The sequence below is a fragment of the Emys orbicularis genome, chromosome 1 (assembly GCF_028017835.1).
Source record: "Emys orbicularis isolate rEmyOrb1 chromosome 1, rEmyOrb1.hap1, whole genome shotgun sequence".
NCBI classification, from domain to species: Eukaryota; Metazoa; Chordata; order Testudines; family Emydidae; genus Emys; species Emys orbicularis.
Window position 1 is genome coordinate 41781340 of NC_088683.1, and position 19296 is coordinate 41800635.

The following is a 19296-nucleotide window of genomic DNA, read 5'->3' on the forward strand; positions in this document are numbered from 1 at the left end:
CTCAGCCTCCTTTTGGTTAGGGTAAACAAACCGAGCTCCTCGAGTCTCCTTTCATACGACAGGTTTTCCATTCCTCGGATCATCCTAGTAGCCCTTCTCTGTACCCGTTCCAGTTTGAGTTCATCCTTCTTAAACATGGGAGACCAGAACTGCACACAGTACTCCAAATGAGGTCTCACCAGCGCCTTGTATAACAGAAGCAGCACCTCCTTATCCCTACTAGAAATACCTCGCCTAATGCATCCCAAGACCGCATTAGCTTTTTTCACGGCCACGTCGCATTGCCGACTCATAGTCATCCTGCAATCAACCAGGACTCCGAGGTCCTTCTCCTCCTCCGTTACTTCCAACCGATGCGTCCCTAGCTTATAACTAAAATTCTTGTTAGTCATCCCTAAATGCATCACCTTACACTTCTCACTATTCAATTTCATCCTATTACTATTACTCCAGTTTACCAGGTCATCCAAGTCTCCCTGCAGGATATCCCGATCCTTCTCCGAATTGGCAATACCTCCCAACTTTGTGTCATCCGCAAACTTTATCAGCCCACTTCTACATTCGGTTCCGAGGTCAGTAATAAATAGATTAAATAAAATCGGACCCAAAACCGAACCTTGAGGAACTCCACTGGTCACCTCCCTCCAACCTGACAGTTCACCTTTCAGTACGACCCGCTGCAGTCTCCCCTTTAACCAGTTCTTTATTCACCCCTGGATTTTCATATCGATCCCCATCTTTTCCAATTTAACCAATAATTCCTCATGCGGTACCGTATCAAACGCTTTACTGAAATCGAGGTATATTAGATCCACTGCATTTCCTTTATCTAAAAAATCTGTTACTTTCTCAAAGAAGGAGATCAGGTTGGTTTGGCACGATCTGCCTTTCGTAAAACCATGTTGTAATTTGTCCCAATTGCCATTGACCTCAAGGTCCTTAACCACTTTCTCCTTCAAAATTTTTTCCAAGACCTTGCCTATTACAGATGTTAAACTAACAGGCCTGTAGTTACCTGGGTCACTTTTTCCCCCCTTCTTGAAAATAGGAACCACATTAGCTATTCTCCAGTCCAACGGTACCACCCCCGAGTTTACAGATTCATTAAAAATTATCGCTAACGGGCTTGCAATTTCTCTCGCCGGTTCCTTTAATATTCTCGGATGAAGATCATCCGGTCCGCCCGATTTAGTCCCGTTAAGCTGTTTGAGTTTGGCTTCTACCTCGAGTACTGTAATGTCAACCCCCCCTCCTTTATTCCCCTCTGTCACGCTGTCTCTATTCCTAAACCCTTCATTAGCCTCATTAAAGACCGATGCAAAATATTCGCTTAAACATTGTGCCATGCCTAGATTATCCTTAATCTCCACTCCATCTACAGTCTTCAGCGGTCCCACTTCTTCTTTCTTTGTTTTCTTCCTATTTATATGGCTATAAAACCTCTTACTATTGGTTTTAATTCCCCTCGCAAGGTCCAACTCTACACGGCTTTTGGCCTTTCTCACTCCATCTCTACATGCTCTGACCTCAATAAGGTAGGTTTCTTTGCTGATCCCTCCCCTCTTCCACTCTTTGTACGCTTTCTGCTTTTTCTTAATCACCCCTCTGAGACGCTCATTCATCCAGCTCGGTCTAAATCTCCTGCCTACGATCCGTTTTCCCTTTCTCGGGATACAGGCCTCCGACAGCTCCTGCAACTTCAACTTGAAATAATCCCAGGCGCCTTCCGCCTTTAGATCCATAAATATGTTAGTCCAATCTACTTCCCTAACTAGTCGCCTTAATTTATTAAAGTTAGCCCTTTTGAAATCATAAACCTTAGTCTCTGATTTAATTTTGTTAATCCTTCCATTTAGTTTAAACTGAATTAGCTCATGATCACTCGAGCCAAGGTTGTCCCCTACAACCATTTCCACAATGAAGTCCTCACTACTCACCAAAACCAAATCTAAAATGGCATCCCCCCTCGTCGGTTCAGCAACTACTTGATGAAGGAATTCATCAGCTAGCACGTCTAGGAAAATCTGAGCCCTATTATTGTTACTAGCATTTGTTCCCCAATCTATATCCGGGAAGTTAAAGTCTCCCATGATTACACAGTTCCTATTAGTATTTACTTCCCTAAAAACATTAAAGAGTTCCCTGTCCATATCCAGGCTAGATCCCGGCGGTCTATAGCACACCCCAAGCACTATCCCAGGGGAGGCTCTAGTAGTTTTTTTACCCAATGTGAGTATTGCCCAGACAGACTCCGTCTTATCCATTCCATCACTTATTATTTCTTTACAGTTTACCTCATTATTGACATACAATGCTACTCCCCCACCTTTACCTTTGTTCCGGTCGTTCCTAAACAGCACATACCCTTCCATACCTGTAACTCCAGTCATGACTACCGTTCCACCACGTTTCGGTTATTCCTACAATATCCGGTCTCATTTCTCGGACCAGGAGCTCCAATTCCTCCATTTTGTTACCTAGGCTTCTCGCATTGGTGTATAAACATCTTAATTTATGCCGTTTAGCCTCCCTCCCATTTGTTATCCGATTTGGTACGGACACTGTACAGCCAGTATGACCTATTAGTCTAGTATCCATCCCCCCCGTCTTCCTTATGTCCAATCTCTTCCCCCTGGCTATGTCTGTTCTTGTCTCGTCACCCTCCTTCTCAATGTTGTAATTTGGCGTGGAGATTAACTGGACATCTCCCAACCGTCTCCCCTGAATTCCTAGTTTAAAGCTCTCTTGATGAGATGAGCCAGCCTCCCTCCCAGAAGTCTATTTCCTTCCCTACTTAGGTGAAGTCCATCCCATGAGAACAGTTGCCTGTCCCCGAAAGCCTCCCAGTGGCCATACATCCCAAAGCCCTCCTTATAGCACCACTCCCTTAGCCAACTATTTATCATCACAATCCTGTCAGCCCTTTGCTGCCCTTCTCTAGGAACAGGCAGAATCCCACTGAAAATGATCTGAGCCTCGATTTCCTTAAGCGTCTTCCCCAGCCTGGCATAATCTCCCTTGATTCTCTCTAGCGAGAACCTAGCCGTGTCATTCATTCCTACGTGAAGGATGATCAAGGGGTTCTTACCTGCTCCTTTTAGGATCCTTTTCAACCACAGGTCCACATCCCGTATCTTAGCACCCGGCAGACATCACACCCTTCTGTTCTCTGGGTCCGCCCTGGTCACAGGCCTGTCTAACCTCCTCAGTAAGGAGTCCCCAATCACATAAACCTGCCTTTGCCTGGTGACAGTGCGATCTACTAATCTATCCCCTGTTCCCTGTAGTCGCAACCCCTGTCTGTTCCTATTTTCCCTTATAGTCTCTCTTATGCCACCCTGTACTGTCCCGGGGCCCAGATTTGGTGCTGTCTCCATCAACTCCTCCCCTCTTTCTATGGGACTAGCCGCTCTTCTCTTCTTCCTCACCCTTCCCCCTTCAGTGACCATCTGCTGCACCCCTTCCTCGTTATCCAAACACCCAAACCTGTTTCTGAGCTCTATTTCTCCTTCACTGACCCTCCTTTTCCTTGGCCTGCTTCTCACGGTCACATGCTTCCACTGCGCTTGTTCTCCCCCCGACATTCCCCCCTCACAGACCCTGGCCCCTGCTTCCACCTGTACCCCTGAGCATTCCCCTTCAGCCACCCCTTGCCTTTGCTCCATTAGCTGCTCAAACCCCCTTCTAAACTCTACCAGGGTCTCTACCTGAATCTCCAAACCTCGGATCTTTTCTTCCAGCAGCTCTATTAGGCGGCATTTCATGCAGACGTACCTCTGGCCAGACACCCCCGCTAGGACCATGTACATACCGCAGCTGCCACATGCAATCATCTGCATTGTGTCCCCCGCTGCTTGGCTCATGGCTGCTGTGGTCTCTGCCCACTGCACCTGGGGGAACACAGCACATGGGACACCGCGCCCTCCTGCCTCGCCGTCCTCCTCCCCGTGCAAACTCCCACTCAAACTCCCCTGTTAGCAGCCCTGGGTGCCGCTGCTCGCAGCTGTGCCGCTGCCTGGCTAGGCGGCCGCTTTTATAGGCCCCCTAATCAGCCAAGCTCCGCCCCCTACTCAGGGCTCGGGGCTCAGCTGTCCTCCCAGCACACTGCCCCTACAGGCCTCTACACACACAAGCACTACAAAGACAGATGCAAATACAGATACCTTCTCCTCCAATGAGACTCACTCCCACTCAAACTCCCCTGTTAGCAGCCCTGTTTGCCGGCTTCCCTTGGGGGAAGAACTAGGTAAGCTATAGGTGCCTTCCATGTCTAATTTTCTCCTATCATCACTATCTATCATCCCTTCATAACATAGCATCTAATCCAACTCCCACTGAAATCAGTGGGAATCTTTCCATTGACTTCAGAGTGTAGCGGATTGAACCCATAGGAAAGTTAACACTGCCCTTCTGAAATTGTATTATAGAAAAAAATGTGTGTGGTTCAGGAGCTCTTTTTCTAATGGTCTATTTCCTTCTATTCACTATTCCCTTTCAAAGTTGCTTGGCTGACCTCTAGTGGAGGCTCGTGTGCCAGGACAGACAAAAATCGGAAATTTGCTGATTTGTTGCCATTTTCCCCCTCCAAAGTATTGCTGTTGTGACTAGGTTTAACTCCCCCAAAATTTAGCCAGTTAATAATTCCCCAAAATGTAGCCAGTTATTTATTATTAACTGGCTAAATTTTGGGGGAATAAATTTATATAATAACTCTACAGGTGTGAATTCCCCCTCCCACTGAGGACAAAGAAAGACACTAAGTACATATATTACAGACACAGGTGTGAAACAATCTGAGAGATACACATTGCCATGTTTGAACACTGCAATCCATTGATACTAAATATGGACTTGCTCCTACAAGGAAGTGAGCAGCCTCAGCTTCCACTGTAGCCAACTTTACACTTGGGATTTTCTGACCGAAATGTTTGATTTCACAACCTAGTGACAATGAAATATTAAGTTTTTGCATCTAAGTCCTCAGGTACGTTTTAGAAACACAAAGAAAAGAAGGTCGCCATTTCACCAGCTAACAAACACCTCTGATGTCTCTTAATTGTGAATAACGGAGCATGTACACAGGTGCATAGTGTGACAAAGTTCCTCCTCTATCTCGGTGGGTCCTGCGCTTATTGGCGGATTTTCTTGCCTCAGAGATTCACCATATGGGTTGGGGAACAGCCCAGAGACCTTCCCCTCTGGGAGAACCCACAGTCCAGGTCAATTGGGAGGTTTGGGGGGAACCCGGGCCCGCCCTCTACTCCGGGTTCCAGCCCAGGGCCCTGTGGACTGCAGCTGTCTATAGTGCCTCCTGTAACAGCTGCATGACAGCTACAACTCCCTGGGCTACTTCCCCATGGCCTCCTCCAAACACCTTCCTTGTTCTCACCACAGGACCTTCCTCCTGGTGTCTGATAACGCTTGTGTTCCTCAGTCCTCCAGCAGCACACCCCCTCACTCTCAGCTCCTTGCGCCTCTTGCTCCCAGCTCCTCACACTCTAGTGCAGCCCCTGCTCTGGTCACTCAGGGAACAGAAAACTACTCATCCAGTGACCAGTATATTTGCCCTCTACCAGACTCCTGTACCCCACTGGTCTGGGTCTGTCACATTAGACTCGCAAAAAGAGCACACATATATATAGTGAACACACATGTTCAGCTAAGCGCCCACTTGTAGGCTTTATTAAGGTCTTTCTACTGTGCATGCACAAAGCAACATTGTAAAAAACAGTAACTCAAAACCAAAATATTTCAAACCTAGCATAGGCATTACACACCTCCATGAACCATAATTCCATGCGGACTGTGAACCTTCAAAATTCAGTAATGTACTTGGGGACGGGGGAAACTAACTGCAAAAAAAATCCGGATGCAACTCTAAAAGGATAAACACATTTGGCTCAAATTTTCAAAACTGCCCCACTATGCACACTGCCCCAGTGCTGGGAACCCTGCGTTTCTAGGGTCTGTGGCTTTGGTATAGCCCCACCATGTGAATCAGAACAAAATCAATTTTTGAGATGTAGAAATTCTGAGTTTCTACCAGCTCTACTAAATATGAATATATGATTTATCTTTGCAACTTAATGGTTTATAAGTATATGGGATTTCTAGTTTTACTGGTTAAAAATCACTGATTTGAAGTTATTCATAGTTAGAGCTTTGTTTGTGTTAGTGATACTAAACTTTCGTGTTTGCCATTTTACATACCAATCTCATTTTATGCACATCTTCAACCAAACTGTTTGTTTTTTTAAATAACTGTTTTGTGTTATGTAATCCAATGACTTACTGTTTCTCACAAATATTCCAAATCCAGTCTCACTTTCCAGCAGCTGAGCAGATGTACTCAAAATGTCATATTTCAGCCATATTATTCATTCCTTGTGAATAGCAGACTTGTAGAAATAATTATAGAATATTAAATGTAAATGTGATTTAGACTGAGAATGTGCGTCAGTTTTTAAATAAATTAAATGGACCAAATTTGGGCATACTGAACACCAAGAAGTTTTAAAAGATATCTTTTTGTTTATTTGTTTCACAAACATGTATTTACATTGAACATGAATTCACAACACTGAAAGGAAAAATGTATACTATATATTAACCAATTAACATGGGAAAGGGCATACATGTAAACACTAGGCCCCATTCTTCCCTGTATCTGTAATGACGGGATCAATTCTCAATGTGCTGATGAAGTGGTGATTTGTACAGATTCTAAATGGCATCATTTTCTAAGTGCTATGGTTTCACTCTTCAAAGTTGTTTTGAACAATGGATTACTTCTTAAAATAAGCCTCTGTTACTAGCATCAATTTCCATAAATAATAAGCATAAAGCTGTAGCTGTATTTTCTTTACCATGCTACCAGTATTCCTTACAGTATACTAGAGCTCAGTTATCTTTGTAGTAGTTATTAAAGTTGATTCGCAGCAGGAAGTCCTCCAGGTGAGGTTGGTATCCCCTATTTACAAGTTTGGTTACCACTGTAGGAAAAGCAAATACACAAATCTTAATTTAAACCTCTAACAAGTCAATCTGTTGATTAAATGTACGAATACTATCATGGAAAAAGCCTATTGCAGAAGTCTGATGTAGATAGAAACAAATCATGAAAACTGTATAAAAGAGCCCCTGCCTCTATTTCTGGAATTACAAAGTGCTCTCATTAACGGTCTGTACAACAAATCAGATGCAAGGCAAGGAACAGAAGTGTCAATCCTAGACAGTGTGCATATAAATGGAATTTTATTCTAATTACAAGTACATTTTATCCAAACTATTTTTAAAAGGACAATTTTAGGTTCCCATAACATCATATTAAACAGTGGGCAGGCACTACTGAGATGCCCTACCTCTGTAAAAGAAACAGCTCTGCTAGTTTTCTTATGCCAAGACCACTGTGTTACAGAAGGGACCATGAGACAAACACCTGGGATGATTGCAAATCTTTACTAATGCTAACCATCATTAACAATAAAGAAGGGATCTTTCCAATGGATGGGCTTAAATCAAAGTAAGAAAAATTGCCCTGGCTTCATAAACATCTCATGCACCAAGGGGGATTTGCAAGCAGTAACAGCATGCAAGGAAGAAGGAAAGGTGTAGAATATACAGGATTAAAGCCTGATCCAAAGCCCACTCAAATCAACAGGAGACTCTCCACCGGCTTCAGTAGGCTTTGGATCACGCCCTTTGTGAAAGACAGAATCTTGTAGATTACAGGGACATGTGTAAGTACATATCTGTTTTGTGGTGATTAATATGGGGGAGTGCAAAGGATCAGGTCACTGCATATTTCCTTACAGGAGGCTCTATTAATCTCTGTCCGTGAAGCAACCATAGATCTCATAGGATTGGCTTAGATGGCTCCCAGAAGTGTTTTGACTTCCCATAGGCTTTGGAAGCAGCCATTCTAACTCATCCTGAAATATTTGCTTTTGTTGTTTTTTGTCCTGTGACACCACTTTTAGACACTCTTAATGAATAAAAAGGGCATCTCATTTCCTGAAGGATACAATCTGATGGAAACAGTATCTAATGACTGATATTTAAAGGAAAAAGTGGCACTTCCTTTGGATATTGGGGCTGCTAACAACGCAAAGTGAGGAGCTGCCTGTATTCACATGAAAAGGTGAATTTATTTTGGTAGAAATACGGGAAGGGTCTGCAAGAGCAGTATTATTTGGGAAATGCAGAAGATTAGATAAGGTCTCTCTAACTTGCCGACCCTGCAAGCTGAGGTGACAGTCACGAGGAATTCTATTGTGAAAAAGAACATGAACTACGTGGCAAGCAATCTGCACAGTGGCAAAGTTCTTGTCTGCAGAACTAGATTTAACTATATCTTGCAGTAGGTGAGCAGACTGTGGGCCTTAGTCGCTTAACCCCTTGCAGGAGCCAGGAAATTCAATCTTACAGTAAGATGTAGTATTTGTCTTATCAGGAGATGTAAAATACAGTTCAAAGGACTTTTTTGTGTTGCCATTTTAGATACTTTTGTCTGTCATACGTTTTCAAGGACTACATTGCAGATAAATGGTAAATCTAAGCATATAGCAGGCTAAGAAGCAATTATTTACCATAGATTTACTCCCCGTAAACCACCAAATGTGATACTTATTGTCAGCTATGGGACACATGCCAAAAAATTCAGACTTCTGATGCTTTACATTAGTGGACGTGGAGAGATTAGCACTAAGCAAAATGAGTTCAATATATACTTTCTCCTGCTTTTAGGCTGTACTATCAGAGACAACTGCAAGAACTGATGGGTTTTTCAGGTGTCAGTTGATTGAGGCAATATAAATTAGCCCAATAACGTATCTGAGTTCCTACCTTTGAATAAGAAGTGAGAGTAATATTTGAAAGTATTGTAAGATTGTTGCATCAAACCAAAGTTGGGATGAACAGCCATTTGCTTGCCAGCATCAATGTTCCATGACTGAGAGATTAACTGGCTGCGGAACTTCAAAATGAGACTGAAGATGCTGTGAATAATGTTCATCACAGGAGTGGCCTTCTCAGTCAATAGTCCTCTAGGGGGAAAAAAAAACAGACTTAAAAAAACTAAAGAGCCATTTTTTATTTGAGCGGTTAGAAGGCAGAGAGAATCCTTTGGGTTCCCTCTTTAATCATTTCAAAATAAAACAAAACAAGTGACTCTACAGGAGTGAATTTATGTAACTCTTGAGTCCAGTATGGTTTACCTACTTTTCAAGGTTGCTGACATTTACATATGAAGAGCTCAGTACAGACACTTGTCCTTTATTTTTATGTTGGTGGGATTAAATTTTAAGTGTCATGCTCTAGTTCATCTTAACTTTGCCTAGGTAATTTGGCATCCGTCATCATTTCTGCCACTTCCCAATGCCTGAACTGGTTATTCTGGATGCACCTGTGCTTGTCTGTAACTAACAAGAGATGCCACTTCTAGTGGGACACACTCTTTTTGCCTCTTCTTGTATCTACTCCTCCTGTTCGCCATCTTCTCTTCCTCCCTTGTCATTTCTGACCTCTTCTTTGTCTCTCTATTCCTTCCTTACCCCACCACTCCCATATCTACTTACCTCTCAACCCCAATCTCCTTATCCTAGTCCTCTTCGCTTTGTTCTCTATCACAACATCTCAGCGCCTCTACAGTTTGGTGTTAGTAACAACTGTAGTGTATGAGGCTCAAAGTGTTAACAGCCTCTGATTCATAAAGCAAGTAGTACTACTTCCACTACTCATGAACCCTGGTGGTGGTCTTTTTTCAGAGACAACGTCTGTGTACATCAGATGACAACTGCTCTGCCAGGGAATGGTCCTGCAGCCTGAAATTAACTACTCTGCATAGGTATTAAAAATATAAACAATGTATAGAGACAGCCCTGGCGCAATCTTTGAATTTGGATTATTTGTACATACTACTTATTCAGTCAGACAACACTCATTTCCCTAAGTAGTAGGTATTAACTACAAATCACGAACTTCCCTTTCATCACAGCACTAATATTCTGGGTGCTTCTGTTGTACCTATGCAAAGATTTTACAATTTTTTTTTGTATAATTACTACTTTGTATATATGTTTGTTGAAATCATTTTGTGTGTGTGTCTATATCTATCTATCTATATATATATATATAGACACACACGCACGCACACATACACACAGACGGTGTATGTGTGCTATACCATATTTACAAATCCTCTGCTGGAGTAAACTGAAACAGCTCAAGTATCAGAGGGGTAGCCGTGTTAGTCTGAATCTGTAAAAAGCAACAGAGGGTCCTGTGGCACCTTTAAGACTAACAGAAGTATTGGGAGCATAAGCTGACTTAGAGGATAAATGACTGATATCTGACTTAGAGGATAAATGGACAAGTCAGATATCAGGAATGGCAATATACAAAAACCCGTAGGAGAACACTTCAACCTCCCTGGCCACACAATAGCAGATGTAAAGGTAGCCATCTTACAGCAAAAAAACTTCAGGACCAGACTCCAAAGAGAAACTGCTGAACTCCAGTTCATTTGCAAATTTGACACCATCAGATCAGGATTAAACAAAGATTGTGAATGGCTATCCAACTACAGAAGCAGTTTCTCCTCCCTTGGTGTTCACACCTCAACTGCTAGCAGAGCACCTCACCCTCCCTGACTGAACTAACCTCGTTATCTCCATACTGATTTATATCTGCCTCTGGAGATTTCCATTACTTGCATCTGAAGAAGTGAGGTTCTTACCCACGAAAGCTTATGCTCCCAATACTTCTGTTAGTCTTAAAGGTGCCACAGGACCCTCTGTTGCTTGAAACAGCTCAGTTGACTTCACTGTTTTTCCTTGAAGTGTTTCCCTGCTTTGCTTACCTGAAAATAGCTTTGTTGAGGTATTCTGCATGTGTTCTGTGAATTTCTTCCAGGTTTCCTACAGAAGACAGTTTGTTTCCAAATTCACACCATGTTACATGCAATATTTGGTTAGCAATGTAACCTTGAATAACTTTAACAAAGTGCTGCATTTCATGTTTATACAGCTGGAGCTGTCGAAATTGAACAGAATTTGATGCACGACTCACTAATGCTGAAAATAAAAACAGAAAGATATTATTGTTGACACTGTAGAGCAGGGGTGGGCAAACTTTTTGGCCCTAGGGCCACATCGGATACGGAAATTGTATGGAGGGTAGGGAGGGCTGGGGGAGCGAGGCGTGGCCTGGCCCCCTATCCAGCCCCCTGGAGCCCCCATCCCCATCCAACCCCCCCACTCTCCACCCCTGACTGCCCCCCGGGACTCCCGCATCCTATCCAAACACCCCTGCTCTCTGCCCCCGACCATCCCCCCGGATGCCCAACCCCTATCCAATCCCCCGTTCCCCACGCCCTGACCGCCCCCCTGGGGCCCATTATCCAACCCTCCCTGCTCTCCCTGCCCCACGTTACCTGTGGGGGGGAAGGGGGACTCAGTCCTTGCCCTGTGTGTTTCCCCTGCTTGTTTGGCTGCTCTCCCTGGCAGTCGGGCAGGGCTCGCTCCCTGTATAGGCTTAGCTGCTGGGGACAGGGGCCAAGCATGCTGGAGGTGGAGGGGGGGCCCTGGCTTGCTCTGCCTCTGTCCCCAGCAGCAGGGCCCAGGCCCCTTAAGCGCCCCCCTGCAACTACCCCTTCTCCTCGCATACCCCCCCAGAACTCCCCTGCTCGCCGGCCCCTGACCATGGCGCTATAGCTGTGCCGCCGGGCTGGAGCTGCAGCCACAGCCGCACTGCCCAGGCGCTGGGGGAACTGTGACTACGAGGGAGGGGCCAGGGGCTAGCCTCCGCCCCACTCGCCGCGCGGCTGGGGCGTTGGGCTGGCTCCTCCGCAAGCCTATCCTGACCCCACTCCCTGGCAGGAGCTCGGGGGCCAGAGGGAAGGGTCCTGTGGGCCAGATGTGGCCCGCGGGCCGTAGTTTGCCCCCCTCTGCTGTAGAGACTGTTCCCATAAAAATCATGGTTTGACAAAACTATCAGCAGAAACCTGTCTCAAATTCCAAACAAGTTTCCTTGAATAAATTTTGACTTTTAAGGACCAAAGTACCTGTTTTAAATGGTATGTTTACAATCTATTGTCTGGCACATGGAGCTAAACACGTTTTTATGTAGTACCTTTTCTAATTTGTCTTACCAGTACGTTTTAAGTGGAACCAAATATCCTTGAGAGTCCACACCATGTGCTTCAACTGCAGCAAAAAGGAGAAGATCTTGTTGTATTTATTCATGCAGCTCTCAGTAATGACAATGTTCAGAGGCCAATCAACCTAAAAGTATATATAATATATATATAAAACCAAGTGTCATTAACGTTACCTGTCCATGTCATATTTGATCATTTCAGAATATTTCACAGCCCTTTCAGTCACAGGTACTACAGGCTGCTGAAACATAATTGAATGAATTTATAAATGGCATCATAGAATGACCAGGATGAGCAAACCCTATGAATTCATTTAGATTAGCCTAATTTCTTGACTCTTTTCCTCTGGGAGGTAGTAAATCATCAGTTACTATACATCAAAGAAACATGGATGCTCAAATGATCATGGTATAAGAGCAAAGTATAAACTTTCATATAATCTTTTCTACATGCTTTCTTACCTTGTACCGTAGCTCCAAGCAGTTCAGAGCATCAGGAGCATTGGGTTTGAACATTTCTGGAAGGTACTTGAGTGCAAAAGAAAGATTGGAAGCAAGCTGGGTGTCTCCGTGAAGGCTATACTGTAATGCTTTATTTAAGATAGAATTGAGAACCAGTGGATTCAGAAGTTCACCAGGAGTTTGCCCTGAACCAAGCTTGAAAAAAAGAAATCTTAACTCATTACACATATAATTTTTAGAGACAGACAAGTCATGTTCTTGCTTTAAGGTAAATTTTTCAAAAGCACCTAAGTGACCTAGGAGCCTAAGTCCCATTTTCAAAAGTGGCTTAGGCACAAGTGTTTTATTCATTTTTGAAAATGGGACTTGACTGCTTTTGAAATTTTTACCCATAGTCTTTTGGCTCAGTACCATGATGATCAACATCAGAACAACCTAATTAACAAATTAATGTGACAGAATCAAAATTAATACTGTGAAATAAACCTCTCAATTTTCACCTTTAGAACTTTAAAGCAACTTTAATGTGTTTTCTGACATATGTTTACTAATGAAATTAATTTATTTGTTGAAAATCCAAATGAGAACTTGCTAATTCACTTTTCAAAATACAAATATAAAGCCTTAACTGCTGTTATGGAAAATATAAATAGAAGTACATAGCAAATTCAGAATTGCAGGCGTCAGGTCTCAGAATGAATAAAGAACAAAAGAAAAAAATCATGTCATTCTAAACATTTCATTTATGTTATTCTGATCCCCCTGCAACTATTAAAATGACAATACTGAGCATAAGACTCAGATGCAAAACGTTTAAGCACAAGCAGCCCCACTGACTTCAGCAGAACTTCTCACATATGCTCAAAGTTAAGCATGTGCTAAAGTGCTTTTCTCGATCGTGACCAAAATGATCTCAGCTTCTAGAGAGTTGGTGTGCCCATGCATGTCCTGATAGCCAGACATAAGCCCAGACCATGCTTCCTGTGTCCTTACTCAGGTGGACCTCACCCGTGGTCACAGAAATGAGGCATACAAGTGCCACCTCTGCAGAAGATTCCAACATTCCCCTCCCTAATTCTCCTTCAACAGTGCACTGTAGGATTTTTGAAGTGGGAACGTAGACCAACTTTTCACAGCATGGGTCCCTACAGGGTGATGGAGGGGAGTGGTGGGACTCAACCAGTGGCAACAGTGTCCTCCCAGCAGGGGCCAGAGCAATAGCGCAGTCTAGCCTTTCACAGGACTGGAGGTTCTCTTCCCTGAACAGCTCCAATTTCTGCTGAGTTTAGAGGTCATACCGCTAGCCTCCTCTGCAGTCTGCCAAATCCCATCACCCCATTCCTCAGGGAGAATATCAGCAAAATATATTGCTCTTACAGAGTTTCTTGGGCCTCATGTATCCCTAAGAGAGGGTGCATTTCTAAGAAAGGGTGCATTTTGGCTCACAGTCATTAAGGCCTCAGCAGGGCCTCTTTGCTACAGAATTTGCTGCCGTGGCACAAGGGGGTACAAAATGGACAAGGGGAAAAATAGCAGATAGGATTTTAACCCACACCTCTCTACCACCCTTACTCATATTGGGTTTTTTTAGCTACCTATGTCAACACTGGGAACGGTCCTTAATATCACTTTATGAGATATTAGAGGTTCACAAACATCACGCCTATTGCAAATGACCAAATACCAGAGTTATAAACAAGCCAGCACAAATACCTTCTCAAATAGTAGGTCACTAAGCGACTGAGCAAACTCTCCATCTTCCATTAACAAAAAATGCCGTAGTGCTTCAAAATTCTTCTCTATGTTCAGTTCCACAAAGTAGTAATCGACTATTGCTTTGTTCACAAGGGAAACACTAATAAAAACATGAACTGACAATCACTCTTAAGAACAATTCTTTCCTTACTATTAAAATGCAGTCATGGATATTACTATAAAATTAACATTTCAATATTTAGCATAATGTACAAGCTTGCATGACATTCACATGCACTAAAGAAAATGGGAGAAACCTTATATACAGATAGTATCCAGGATGAACCAGAACTAAAACCTACCACTACTGAGAACTATAGCTTGATTGGAATTGCCAGCATATCTGAAGATTGGTTATATATAAAGGGCTTTAGTGACACTACATGGACCATAGGAAAAATATTAGCAGTAACCTCTCTTTATGAAGCTTTCACCTGGTGGGATCCAGACTGGTTAAGCAAAAGTGTCATGTCTGTATCTTTGGAGAGGTGTATACTTCACCCAGGCAATACAGGCACCTTTGATGCTAGTCACTGACAGAGAAGGTGAGAGGGCAAGAGATTCAATTCTTGAATCCTGGAACTCTGGGGATAGTCCCGAGACCGGGGAGGATTTTCCCCAAAGGCAGGGGCGGGAGGAAATTATCCTATACCCTATACTTACTAAACTAGATATAAAAACTATTCACAACAAATTTAGTTTACAGGTTATACACTGAAGGACACAATTCCAACCAAAGCCATGCAGCGTTAAGAAGGAACTGGAGCGGCATCAACCTGCGCCGCCTATTATACCCTTGGTCGGGAACATGAGGGAAGCCAATGCGCACGTGAGAGTCAATGGACACTCCTTTGAAGAACTTCCAGACTCAGGCACACGGCATGCATGTGTACGCATGTGTGGAATAGCACTCTAAGAAGTAGTAAGTAGTTTTTCGTGCAGCTCTGTCTCAAGGGAAAATGCCCAATGAAGAAAAAATAACTGAGTTAATAAAAGTGGATTTGTTTTTCCTAATTAATACTTACTGAGACACTAGTGGAGCAGTAATAGAGTGTTTCATCAGCACTGGCAGAGATAAAAGCTCACTAAGTTGTACAGCTGTTTCATCTGTTGCTGACTGTACCAAAGGATCCACTGGGAAAGTGTATGACCTGGGTATCACATGATGCAAGAGATGGGAAACTGGCAACTCTGCTAAATTGAAGAATACATATAAAAATTGTAAGCTGTTATACTTAAGCTATTTCAATTAATCTCCTGAAAGTCATTCCAGATTAGAAAAAATCAAAACACGCTACAGTAGACTTCAGATTTTTATATAAAGAAAAATAGTTTTGCTACTGTACTTAATAATTTTGACGATAAAAATCATCTAAGAACTTTTCCTTATGCTAAAAGCCTAATGTCTCACTCAAGACCATTACATCATCTTGCTGAACTAAGATTTCAAGAGTTCTACTCACACATTAAATCATAGCTGTCTTGGTATTTTTCAAGGCAATACTGGTCTGATAAGGCTTTCAGATAAGCTTGTTCTTTCTTCCACGTATCATCATCATCTTCCTTCTCTTTAGTCTCAGAAGCACAAGCCTCAGAAAATAAAGTTTCTTGAGGTGTAACAGTCAGTGCAATCGATTTTTCAGGTTCCTCTGTCTAAGAGAATGCAGACAATAATAACACCTCCTCTCAGAGACCATCATCTCATAAATCCCATGCACAAATGATGTGTTCCTTACCTGTGAACCCTGAGGAAGCTCTAGAGGGAGATCTTTGCAGACATCTTTTGCAATTACTGTAATAACACAAATTGAAACAGTATCAGAAAAAAAAAAAACCACCCATGAACATACAAAATACAGCTGACTGCCTATAGTCACTGGATCATATCTCAGACCTGATCATAATTCCAAAAGAATGCAAAATCTGTAACAAAACCACCATTACAATGCACTTGAAAAACAGGGAACTTTAGGTTCACATGCTTGTATATATTACACAGTGACACTATTAGCATTAATATATTTAAAGTATTGTCAGAACATTTTTCAATTTCAGAGTGCAAGGTAGCTATTTAAAAACACACTAGAATTATAACTGGTCTGCAAAGTTTCAAACCAGTGGAAAATTTTAACAAATATTTCACCCTTTTCATGCAGGAGACTAGACTAGATGCAAATTCTTGCCTAAAAATTCTAATAGTGTTTAGCCATATACTCAATGAATTAATTCATAAGTATCCAGATAGAACAAACACACTTGATGGTAATTTTTATAAGGTCCTAAAAAACTACTGACCAACTGAATACAGTTTGATTGTCTTATTCTAACCTTCTTGTTTCTCTCTCTCTTCTGTGATGTTTTCTTGCTTTTCACCTTCAATATTAGAATCTGAAAGGACTGGAACACTGTCTGAGGACTGTGATTGGGGTAAGACCTCTTCCTTGCCTTCTGATGATTTATTGTCTCTTTTACTTTCATCTGTGGGAGAAAATTCTCCATTGTACAGAAATGTCTGAACTGTAGAGTCTGATGAGTGACCAGAGATAGTTTTATTATGAGGTATCGGATCACTTTCTGTGGATGGAGACCACTCCCCTATTTTAATGTTTGACTGAGATGCATGGCCAAAAGGGCTCCAACGAGGTTTTGAAAGCTCAGTATCTGAAACTAGCTCTCCCATTTTAATGTGTGATTGTGAAACATGTCCATGGATATTCCACCGAGGTCTAGATAGTACAGCCTCAGACACATTTTCCCCAATCTTGATATTGGCATCAGATGCATGGCCATGGATGCTCCACCGAGGTCTAGACGGTACAGGCTCCGACACATTTTCCCCAATCTTCATATTGGCATCAGATGCATGACCATGGATGTTCCACCGAGGCCTTGTAGGCTCTATGTTTGACACGTACTCGCCAATCTTAATATTAGCTTCCGAGGCATGTCCATGAATATTCCATCTAGGCCTTGAGGGCTCTACCTCTGACGTATATTCCCCAATTTTAATATGAGCTGTAGAAACATGCCCATGAATATTCCAGCGAGGCCGACTAGATTCAACTTCAGAGGTATATTCCCCAATCTTTATGTGCGAATCTGAAGAATGTCCATATGGATTTGAATGTGACTGGGAAGTCTCTGCATGAGGCACATATTCCCCTACATTAATGCTGGCATTGGATACATGTCCATGAATATTCCACTGAAGTCTCCTACTCTCCACAAACACATTTTCTCCAACTCTGCCATGTCCTTGTGAAACAGCAGCTGGCCTGAGAATTGTATTAAAATCATATTCACTTTGCTGATGTAACTGTGTATTGTCTTCTCCTTGCAGAGCTCCTATCAAAAGAGGCTGACTTTCACTTATTTGAGTAGTTTCAGGAAGTTCTGAGCTAATATTTTGAAATGCTTTATCTAGTAAAGATCCTTCATCTAGTAAAGAGCCAACGACAGCAGGTTGTTCTTCCTGTGATTCTGGTAGGAAATCCTCAATATTTAGACTGGATTCAGGAAGAGCATTAGCACTCTGTGATGGATCCCATGTTTGTTCTGTACTTAGTAGCTGGGATTCAGTTCCTGCTGCAGCTGGCTCAGAATGTTGATTTATGTGAGTATTTACTAACTGGGGCAAAGCCAATGGTTTATCAGCAGAAGTAATACTCTTCAGTCCAGATTCAGAATCACCTCTGACAACATTATTGTCAGAATGCACAGGTTCCACAGTAGATACCTAAAATATAAATAATTATTGCATTCTTCAGCCATTTACATACAGTTGGTATGTATTTTAAACTATTTTTCCAGATCAAGATTTTATTTCCAGTCCCACCTTTTATTGTCAGCACCATAATACTATAATACTCATTCACATTTCTGCCATGGTGACTCTTCTATTTAGTGATCACAGATTTACAAAATTCACATTAGAAAACTTGGAATTGTCATGCAATGCTTCTGTCAGAAAATAAACCAACCTGAGAGCTCGGTTCTTCTACAACAGCATCCATAATTGAGACTGTTTGGCACTGCTTATGCGGAATGATGTCTAATTTCCTCCTGTACTTCCCATCAGGAAGTTTTTCAAGCATCTCCTAAAAATCAAAATAGCAAAACCAAAAAGCTTTTAATGTATTAAATGTTAAAATGCTACAAATGATATTTCTTATAAAAATGTAAAAGATACCTCAATGTGTTTTTGATCTTCTAATAGAAAGTTGAGACGGGCTGTTTCCAGTTTGTGCCGCTGGATTTTCCATAAAGCTCTTTGCTCCCTACGGGCTGCATCATCAGAAAGTTTGCTATAATGGTCAATTAATTCTTGCCTGAAGGATAGTAAAGATACTATATTACAGACACTCCACCTGCGTATTTTTCATCTTGCACTCTGTATATTGAGACCATATGCTGGTGTAGAAGAGCAAGAAAATGATAGATCTCTCAGACTATATATTTTTAAAATTAAAAACCAGAGGTTTCATCCACAGTACAGAATCCAGTTGAGAAAATGTAATGAAAATAGGATGGTATTTTTTGTCAGTAAGTTTTTATAGAACCATGTTATTAGGACACTAATTTTTCATAACAAATGTGCTTAAATGTATAATAGAAAACAAAGACAAATTACCATTAGCTGTATATATTGATGAGTAATGTCAAAGTCTGTAATAGCTATAATTACTATGCAGAACTTACATCAATTATAATTAAGTCTACGTTTTAGTCACAGGTATTTTTAGTAAAAGTCATGGACAGGTCACAGGCAGTAAACAAAAATTCACAGCCCGTGACCTGTCCATGACTTGTACTATATACCCCTGACTAAAACTTGGGCGGCTCAGGATCCCCGCTGGTGCTGGGGGGGGACGGGACGCGCAGGTGGTAGAGTGCGGCCCAGAACTCCCGCTGGTGCTGGGACGG

General features: G+C 42.2%; 1 protein-coding gene across 1 annotated transcript in view; it reads right to left on the reverse strand.

Moving 5' to 3' along the window:
- Positions 1-6548: 6548 nt before the first annotated feature.
- TUBGCP6 (tubulin gamma complex component 6) overlaps positions 6549-19296 on the reverse strand; it is a 32348-nt gene continuing 19600 nt past the window's right edge. Inside the window, exons 14-25 of the mRNA XM_065413189.1 lie at positions 18563-18701; positions 18354-18470; positions 16702-18109; positions 16110-16165; positions 15837-16026; positions 15399-15567; positions 14332-14473; positions 12619-12813; positions 12149-12281; positions 10859-11072; positions 8845-9044; positions 6549-6992 (exon numbers count right to left, since the gene is read on the reverse strand). Coding sequence (XP_065269261.1) covers positions 6901-6992; positions 8845-9044; positions 10859-11072; positions 12149-12281; positions 12619-12813; positions 14332-14473; positions 15399-15567; positions 15837-16026; positions 16110-16165; positions 16702-18109; positions 18354-18470; positions 18563-18701 — 3055 coding nt within the window. The 3' untranslated portion in view covers positions 6549-6900. The remainder of the gene's footprint in view (positions 6993-8844; positions 9045-10858; positions 11073-12148; positions 12282-12618; positions 12814-14331; positions 14474-15398; positions 15568-15836; positions 16027-16109; positions 16166-16701; positions 18110-18353; positions 18471-18562; positions 18702-19296) is intronic.